The 9549-nt window shown below is 35.7% G+C and overlaps 1 protein-coding gene across 4 annotated transcripts; it reads left to right on the top strand.

Annotated features, from left to right (window-relative positions):
• The first annotated feature begins 4787 nt into the window (after positions 1 to 4787).
• On the top strand, positions 4788 to 8837 carry LOC107789924 (protein BCCIP homolog). Of its 4 annotated transcripts, none has more exons than XM_016611805.2 (9): positions 4788 to 5241; positions 5827 to 6032; positions 6172 to 6245; positions 6332 to 6556; positions 6797 to 7006; positions 7150 to 7215; positions 7305 to 7388; positions 7471 to 7527; positions 8427 to 8837. In XM_016611805.2, the coding sequence occupies exons 2-9, from the start codon at positions 5873 to 5875 to the stop codon at positions 8523 to 8525; spliced, it is 975 nt and encodes a 324-aa protein (XP_016467291.1). In that variant the 5' UTR covers positions 4788 to 5241; positions 5827 to 5872; the 3' UTR covers positions 8526 to 8837. The 4 variants fall into 4 exon arrangements, with proteins under 4 accessions (XP_016467291.1, XP_016467293.1, XP_016467292.1 ...); XM_016611807.2 differs by having other exon boundaries at positions 4803 to 5241; positions 5833 to 6032; XM_016611806.2 differs by having other exon boundaries at positions 4962 to 5241; positions 5813 to 6032.
• The last annotated feature ends 712 nt before the right edge of the window (positions 8838 to 9549 follow it).

Here is a 9549-nt window from a genome sequence, read left to right as displayed (position 1 = left end):
TGAGCTTTTTCTGACTCCTATTGGCAATGCAACAATAACATAATTGATGCCAAAGCTTTTAAAATTTGAGCTTTTTCAAATGATGGAAATAGGAATAAAGTTACTTCTAAGACTGCACTATTGGAAAAAAGATAAAAAGGTTATGGAGATTTATAGGGTTGTAATTTGTAACAATAGCGAGGAAAGGTGAATTGATTAGTCCGACAAAGGTACTAAGAAATTAACCACCGTAAAAAAAGGGGTGGGGAATTAAGAATAAAGGATAGACAAAAAAAATTATGCATTTTCATTTTTCTGTAAAGTTTCCAAAGTTTGGGCATTAAAGTCAAATCAAGAGACTAAAATTGCTTTATTTGAAACTTTAGGACTCTTAAAACCCCCGCCCCCTCGCTACCTCATCAATCAGCAAAATAAAAACCTCACCGCTCTTCCCCTCTGTTGTCCCTCAGTTGCCGGAGCTGTCTTCCGTCGGAAGCCGCTTGCCACCCTTCTCTCAACTCTCTTTTTGGGGTATGATTCTCTTCTACTAAAAATTATTATAAAGGGAACTTTATGCTTAAATTATTTATTTTTTGCCGATAATTGAAAATTTTGTGCTGGGCTTTGTCCCTTTTGCTGAAATTGGATTCTACATTGCTGGGTATTATTGCATTTGGTTATGGAACTGAGTTGTTAATATTTATTGGTCTTATACCCTCTTTCTTGTTATGCTAAATAATGTTGCTTTACTTCTAACAAGGGGATTTATCATTATAAAGTGCTAGAATTATGAATGGCATGTAAAAGTTTGCAAATTTAACTTATACGCCTCATTTTTGAAGCTCCAATATTTTCTTGTGCAGTTTCTTTTTTATTTTTATTTTTATTTTTTTTATGACGATGGTGATCGAGCCTCCTTGCGCGCACCTCGGACTATTACATTGGATAACTTCTACCTCCCACCAACATAGTTACCGGGTATCTTTGCCCACCGAAGCTTAGACATATAGGAAGAAATCACCTAGCAGTTTTTTCCTTTGTTGAAATTTGAACTCGAGACCTTATGGTTTTCCTCCCACTTCATTGGCTACAGGACTGCATTCTTGGGTGCTTTTCTTGTGCCTTGGGGCACAATAACCCTACCGAAAAACAATCTTTTATTGCATATTTGTGAGTGATGGTGCGGTTAATGTGATAGAGATGATGTAGGATGGGAGAGAAAAGAGACTAATAGAAATAGGGCTATACCCGACACATAATGGTTAACTTATTTGGTTGGGTTTAAGTATATAGGGATAATGGTTGACACCAAGGAGGAGGGAGAGAATTGGCGGTTAAGTGAAGATCTTCTTTTGCTTCTCTTTGTTGTTGGGTTCTTATTTTTTCCGCAAGGTCCTGTAGCCATATAGCCTTTAGAGATTCAAAGGTATTGCCATTTGAAGATTTTAGTATATTTAGCTATTGTGCACCTGACTACCCTTTAGTATGTTTAGCTATTCTTGCCAATATTTGAACAAGAAGACAGGAATTGCAGTGTATAAAGAATGTGGACGGTTTTTTCTTTAAAAATAAAGTGAAATTGAGTTGTTATTAAGCTATATCTAATACATATGAGAGAGAGAGAGGGAGAGAGAAAGAGAGAGAAGATCAAAATCATGGTAGTATATGATCTCTAATCCCTAGTTGCGTCTTTTCCAACATAGGGTCTCCACTCCCTAGTTGATGCCAACATACGGTCTCCACTCCCTAGTTGATGCCAGCATAATCTGATGCCAACATAGGGTTACCACTCCCTAGTTGATGCCAACATAGGATCTGCACTCCCTAGTTGATGCCAGCATAATCTGATGCCAACATAGGGTCACCACTCCCTAGTTGATGCCAACATAGAGTCTCCACTCCCTAGTTGATGCCAGCATAACCCGATGATTTTCCAACATAGGGTCTCACTCCACTCCCTAGTTGATGCCGGCATAACTCGATGACTTTTTCAACATAGGGTCCCACTCCAAAGTTGATGCCAACATAGGGTCTCCACTCCCTAGTTGATGCCAGCATAACCTGATACCAGCCTAACCTGATGCCAACATAGGGTCACCACTCCCTAGTTGATGATTTTCCAATAATAGGGTCTCTATAGGGTCACCACTCTCTGGTTGATGCCAAAATAGGGTCTCCACTCCCTAGTTGATGCCAGCATAACCTAATGCCAACATATGGTCACCACTCCCTAGTTGATGCCAACATAGGGCCTTCACTCCCTAGTTGATGCCAGCAAAACCTGATGCCAACATTCTCTAGTTGATGCCAACATAACCTGATGTCAACATAGGATCACCACTCCCTAGTTGATGCCAACATAGGGTCTCCACTCCCTAGTTGATGCCAACATAACGTGATACCAACATAGGGTCACCATTCCCTAGTTGATGCCAACATAGGGTCTACACTCCATAGTTGATGTCAGCATAACCTGATGCCAACATAGGGTCACCACTCCCTAGTTGATGATTTTCCAACAATAGGGTCTCCAATCCCTAGTTGATTTCATTTTAGATATAGGATCTCCACTCCCTAATCTCTTTTTCCCAAGGATACACAATCCTAATTTTTATTGCTTTCAATAATGAAGTAGTATAGAATTTTGGTTACAAATAACTCACAAAATTTACCTAGTGAAAACTGGGGCAAAAAATTTCATTCGTTTGTTTGTTTTGGTGTTTGAGCAGGTTATACCTCGAGACATAGGGTTCGAGACGATCAAAAGAAGAAGTCTCAATCTAGAATAATAAAAAAAAATGCAGAATCAGAGAAAGTATGGACAAGAAGTGAAGTTACAAGCTTTGTATGTCCCGCCTTGATCCGAAAAGCTGAAGAAGAATGAACCAGCACTTGCAGCTGACAAGCATCAAGATTCAGATCAGAGTCTGCAGGAAGAACCAGCCAAGACTCAAGATCAAGTTTCAGAAGGTTTATAGATAGGAATCTTGTAACTCGTAGCTGATAGGCTTAGTTAGTCTAATTTTTCATTTTGATTTTGGTGTTATAAGGAGCTCAGCAAGCAGAAACAGCAGCAACAGAAGTAAAATCACAACTATTCAGTAGTCCCAGCTACCAAAACTTCCAAAACTACACTGACCTGATTCCTTTATACCCAAGGATATGTAGGCAACCTCCAAAGCAAGGTTCGGTCAAACTTTTTCAAATAAAATGCTTCCCATGGAGTTTCAAACGAGCAAAAATTACTCGTAATTGCTCACTTTATCTTTGCTTGGAAACTCTTCATGTTTTCGAGCAAAGAGAGGCACCTGTGAGCACCTAATTTTTGCCCCACATGAAAATAACTCCTAAAAATAGACCAAAAAATAATTTTAATGGATTTTAGGTGTTTTTCTTTATTTAGTTGCATTTCATGCATATTTAATATTTTAAAATCATAAGAAAAATCATAAAAATTGTCACATTTTCGTTTCATTCCATCGTAGATTAAATTTGTATTTTTAGGAGTTAGTTACTCTTTAATTGTTAGAATTAATACATAAAAAATCAAACAAAATATGTCATGCATTTGTTATTAGATAAATAGAATTTGCTAATTATAGTTAAGTTAGATTTTAATTTATTTGTTCAAGAATTTAAAAAAGAAAGAAAGAAAGGGGGGAGGGGAGGTTATTTTTTGGTCTAAATTCGGACTAAGTTAATTTTCATGGCCCAATTCCCTTAAAATCCACCCAATGGGGGATTTGCATCTATATCCGCTTTTTGGGTCACGTTTTAACTTGTGCCCGCTTTGCAAAAGAAATTACAAGCGTACCCACTTTTTCGCGTAACTTCAGCATACGGGGCTAAGTAGCAAAGGCAATCACGCAAAACTTCAGCATTCTAGTAGACGGGCCTGAAGTAGCAAAGACAGTACGCTGAAGTTTTTTTTGTCCTGGATAAGATGCTGAAGTTATTTAGTTCATTTGTAAAAACTTCAGCACTAAAATAGTTGAATTGTTTTTGTCCTGGATTCATTAGTTTTATTATAAAGTTTTTTCAAAAACTTCAGCAGAAGATGCTGAAGTTATTTAGTTTATTTGTAAAAACTTCAGCACCAAATAAGCTGAAGTTTTTTTGTCCTGGATAAGCTTTTTCAAAAACTTCAGCAGAAGATGCTGAAGTTATTTAGTTCATTTGTAAAAACTTCAGTACTATATAAGCTGAAGTTTTTTTGTCCTGGATTCATTAGTTTTGTCATAAAGCTTTTTCAAAAACTTCAGCAGAAGATGCTGAAGTTATTTAGTTCATTTGTAAAAACTTCAGCACTATATAAGCTGAAGTTTTTGAAAAAGCTTTCTAACATACTAGATAAATAATCACCTTATTCTTTCATAGTGTATTACTACTATAAAATAATCAGATTGTCAACAGTATCTAAATCATAAAATTTGGAAACAATAAACGTGAAAAGAACAGAATTACGTGAAAATATTCACAAATTATTATCTACTAATTTACGTAATTATTTATAATTTGTTTTTAAATAATCTGATAAACATACTTATGGCAATCATCCCATGAACTGAAGTTTCATAGCATCACCAACAGCCGCAGAAGAAAGAAGAAGAAAACGAAGGAGGAGGAGAAAGAGAGCTGAAATTGTTAAAAAATAAGTATAATTTAAAACTTTTTAAAAAAATTGGTATAAATTAAATGGGGCCGACCAAAAAAGCGCCCGTACAATTTTTACCACCCAATTCCCCACACACGACCCAAGCCCACTTCCCTGACCAAGCCTATTTTCGTGCCCCCTTACCCCATCTCAAAAAAAAGACCTAATTAAACTAGGAGAACAAAATCAGATCCCTAGCTGCCCCCCCCCCCCCCTCTTCTTCCTCACCTCTCTCTCTCTGAATGAGACTACTCCTCTAAAAAAACAAGCCAGCCGCCACCCCCTCTTAATCTTCTCCAGACGGACTCTCACTGAACAGAAACTAGCCATCTCCTTCTTCTCAAAGAGGTCTATCTCGTTCACTCAAGGGAAGATCCGGATTTTTGCCTGATTTTGTTGTTTCCGTTGACTTTACAATTTTCCGGCGACCTTTTCATGAGGCAAATCGATACAGAGAATTTCTGGCCGGAAATTTGATTTTCCGGCGACCTCTGCTGTTGCTCTTCTCTGCTATTGCTGTTATCGGCGCTTTGTCGGATTTCGGTTTCCTCTACATTTTGTACGTTGCTGAAGGTTTTGAATCAATTTTGAAAAGGAAATTCTCAAAGGTGCACTTCAATTCCATTATGTGTATTTAATCTACTGAATATCTCATGCTTATATTCATGCTTTGTTGTTTGATTGTTTGTCTAGTTAATGAATAACTTTGCTTGTTTAAACTTTCAAATGCATGTTTGGATGGGTTTACGGGATGCTCATGGAATTTTGCTTCAACTACTAATGTTAATTTTTTATTGACTTTAATTACGGATAATGGGCTGTTTGCTTACTTTAGTAATTTGAGTTGACCAACAATTTGATAATCAATTAATTTAGCATTAATAGCCTTTTGGGAGATAGTTAGATTATAAATTGGGTCATTAGAGTTAATAACCAATGAATGGGTCATCTTACTGTTTGCTTGGTTTTCATTTAATACCTGTTGAGCATCTCTTATTGATTTCTTGTTTAATTAGAAAACTTATGAATTCACATGTTAAAAATATTGATTTAAGTTTAGTATATAATCTGTTGAGTTAGGTTTAGTTATACTTAAGGGAGAAAAGATTTGGCAGATGAGTTTTGAAATTAAAAAGACAAAGTGGATTTGAAATTTTTCATTTTTTGGACTTGACTAAGCTGAACCATGTCAGGCCCAGTCCAATAAGAGTTACTGTTCAGGTTCACATATTTGGTATAATGCCCCGGAAGCCGGCAAGACATTGCAGATCAGCACGATGTCTACCTCTTAGTTTCTCCCCATTTGCTCGCTCAGTGGCGCAGATTGCTTCAAATAACAAGGTTACACACAAGGTTCCCAACTCCAGATTTCCAGAAAGTAATCTACCTAGCTCTTCAGGTGAAGTGTATTTAATTAAATTCTTGTATATATTGTGTAGTTTCTATCTCATGAATTTTTTTTGAGCAGTGGTCCATTTCATTTTCTAGTTTGATGGTTATATTTCTTGCTTGTTCTGAAGCCGAGTGTTTCCTTCTAGGTAAAAGAATGGAAAAACGCCGACTTGTAGACAAGAGTGAAAATTCTGGTTCTTCGGATTATGAAGAGTCTGATGTAAGACATCCCATTACTCATTGCTGTTAAGTGATTATTAGTATGTGATGTTAGTACATTAACAGCTTCTCCTTCGATTTTGATAGGGCACTGTTCAAGCAGATTTTGAGTTCTTTGATCCAAAACCTAGTGATTTCCATGGAGTGAAAATCCTGCTGCAGACCTACCTTGATAATAAGCAATGGGATTTGAGTGGTTTTGTGGATGTAATACTCGGTCAACCCACAGTTGGAACTGTTGTTAAAATAGAGAATGATGAAGATGATGGTATTTACTCCATCGTCACGGCTCTTAACTTGGGGAGGTATAAGGTAAGAAACTGGCACTTAAAATGATCTACATCCATGCTACACTATAAAATTTGTCAGCATGTCCACCCGGCCTGTGATGTCAAATTTGGCATCTAAGTTTGTAGGAACTCCCAAGTTCCCTTTTTGTTTACCAGTGCTAAATGCTCATATCTCAGTACGGGATTTCTTAATGCTGTTAGTATTTTACTCCTTGAGTTCTTGCATATTTACTGTTTATCTGGCTATGATTGTCTAAAATAGGATCTAGAGTGCATAGCGGACCTGAAAAAGTTCCTGCTCAATGCATGCCACCAGAAGGATGTTTACTCTAAATTGAGCTTATTTCTCGGAGACCAAGCCAAGGATGTTGGTCTATTGGTCTCTCAGCGTGTTGTGAATCTTCCTCCCCAGCTTTTGCCACACCTTTATGATGCACTTTTTGATGAAGTCTCTTGGGCTAGAGAAGATGAGGTTAGATGAGAGAATATTAGATGGATGAGCTTGAATTAATTTCACATGCTCATATTGTTTTGACTTTTGCGTCTGTTGCTTCTCCTCTCGTGAATGTAGCTTTACCTTGTAGTGAAACTTTGTCATTCTTATGTCTTTTTAAGCCTACAGAGGAGCTCCGGAATTCTTTCTGCTTCAAGTTTTACCTGGTAATCAGTAAAATTTACAAGGTAATGATCACCTTTTTGGTATTTGAGTATGGTTATATTACATTCTAGTAGACTTTGAACTGTCTGCTGCTTTATGGATTTTCTTATAGCATAAGAATGCGGTCAAGCAAAATGGGCCAAGTGGCGATCAAACTGTTGTATACATTAAGGCAGAAGACGAAATCTTTCTCGAGGTACCAGCTTTTTCTTTTAAATATATTTCTTTTTGCCTTTTTGCTGCAACATCTCTGACTCTTCCTTTAAATGCTTCATCAGTTAAGCTCTTGGTCCTTAAGTTTTCCTTTGCATACACAGCTGGTTAGGACTGACGAGGCAAGTGTTTTTCTCATAATATCAAAGCTTTTATGTATTTTATAATGGCAGTTTATATTTATAGTCTATATGTGTTGATATCCTGCAACTCCGTAAACTCTCTATAGTGGAGAAAATACAAAAGTATATACTCCAATGCAATATTTTACTCATATATGTTCTAGTATCATTCAATTGGGATAGAGGCTAGATAAATTGAAGGTTCTGCTGCATCTCTGTATTACTCTCTTTCTGAGAATGATAGTTTGCCCTTTGTAGTAATAATTCTTTTCAGTGCTCAAAAACCATTGCCTTGAACTGTGAAAATTTAATTGTTAACTATTTATTGGAAACCCATGCGAGCCGTGCTTGGCTTTTTTTCACTAAAATAAACTTTTGTGGAGCATCATGTTTTTAGAAAGCTAACCTTTTATGAAAGGGTACAGAATTCTTATGGACTAGACAGGAAAGGTGGACATTCATTTGAATCAAAGGTAGTCTGGTCATACCTTTCTGTAACAACATGCTATATAATAGCCTTTACTATAAAAGCCAATTTTTTTTATGGAACCAATTTTCATACTATGTTATAATATATGTTCTCTATAATAGCACTTCGCTATAACAACAAAAAAATTCCGGAACAAATGGGGCTGTTATAGAGATGTTTGACTTGACTGTGTAACTTTTTGTCGTATTTGTGTTGTGACCCCTAGTTTTTCAGGATTGGGGCGATTTCTCTTAAAAAGACAAAATGCTCTTTCCTTTCTTCCATCCGTGGAGGAGTTGATATTCCAAATTTAATGTTGTCGTTCTTCAGTCTGTATAATGTTACTGTTCGTGCGATTACGTTCCTATTGTTATTTCCTATCAGATAACTTTGCGTGAATGAAACACTTATTCCTCTCCTGACATTGCAGCTAAAAGATTATCGGCTTACTGGCTTGGTAATGGCAATAGATGCGACCAAAATCCCTACCTTTCGCCAAAAATTGCACTCTTTAATAGACGAGGCATGATTTGATGAGACATTAGTCCTAATCAGTTCAATTAGACAGATCTTGGAAGTTGTATAGGTTACTACTCCATACCCCTGGCTGGACATGAAGCAGTAATCTGTTTTTGGCAGATAGAGAAAGTATGTGGCGTTATATACTTGATCTCAACTTGTTTGAGATTGAAGCCGCGGAATTGTAATTTCGATCTTCTGCTTGTTTTTGAAGCGACAGCTTAATTCTTTTTGAAATATCTGAAACGAGAAAATGAAGATGCTGTGTAGTATTTGATAAACTTTTTAAATTTGATTTTATTGGATCAGTGAATCATTAAAATCTAGTAGCGTTATATCTTTCTATATTTTGAAAGTTTTTGATCAGTAATTTTTTAAAATTTAAACACAGCATATCATTATTTAGGTTTCATAATGATTTTTATGTTTAATTATTAAAATTTAGTTAGTGTCGAAAGCATATATGGAAGAAAGATTATTGTAATATTAAAGACATGATCATGTGTTATGAAGAACTCCTATTTTAGTAGATGATATGTTTGTCAATTTATTTGATTGTCACAAAAAAGTATATTGACTTATTAAAAATTTATTTATAAATTAACAAACTGAAATTAATTTGGTATTTTATGTTACAAAGGAAACATAAAAAAGAATAAAGTCATCATGGAGCAAACTGTTCTAATTAGTTTTAGGCTCGTATGGCCATAAAAAAGGTTTCCATTTTTCGAATTTTTGTTTTTATATACTACTTTTTTTTAAATCAGGGTTTGACCATGAAAATTTTAATTCACTTGAAGTTGAATTTCGGAAAAAAAAATTCAAAAAGCTATTTTTCAAAATTTGCACTTCAAAAGGCTCACAACAATACAAAAATAGCTCAAAGTTGTATTCATATTAAAACACAATTCTAATTTTTAAATAGCATTTTCAACTTGAAAAAAGTTTCACTTTTTTTAGAATTTCACAATTCTTATGTCCATACGCCCACTTAGAACCCGTTTGGACGTAAGAATTTTTTCAAAATTTTTTCA

Source organism: Nicotiana tabacum, chromosome 16 (assembly GCF_000715075.1).
Source record: "Nicotiana tabacum cultivar K326 chromosome 16, ASM71507v2, whole genome shotgun sequence".
NCBI lineage: Eukaryota > Viridiplantae > Streptophyta > Magnoliopsida > Solanales > Solanaceae > Nicotiana > Nicotiana tabacum.
The sequence above is the reverse complement of the archived record's forward strand: the minus strand, read 5'-3'. Positions and strand labels throughout refer to the sequence as shown.

Bases quoted from the DNA above. Each gene is read 5' to 3' on its own strand.
- LOC107789924 (XM_016611805.2), top strand. From the start codon at position 5,873: ATGCCCCGGAAGCCGGCAAGACATTGCAGATCAGCACGATGTCTACCT. The intron at 6,033-6,171 runs GTGAAGTGTATT...GTTTCCTTCTAG, and splicing joins TAATCTACCTAGCTCTTCAG to GTAAAAGAATGGAAAAACGC. The intron at 6,557-6,796 runs GTAAGAAACTGG...TGTCTAAAATAG, and splicing joins TTAACTTGGGGAGGTATAAG to GATCTAGAGTGCATAGCGGA.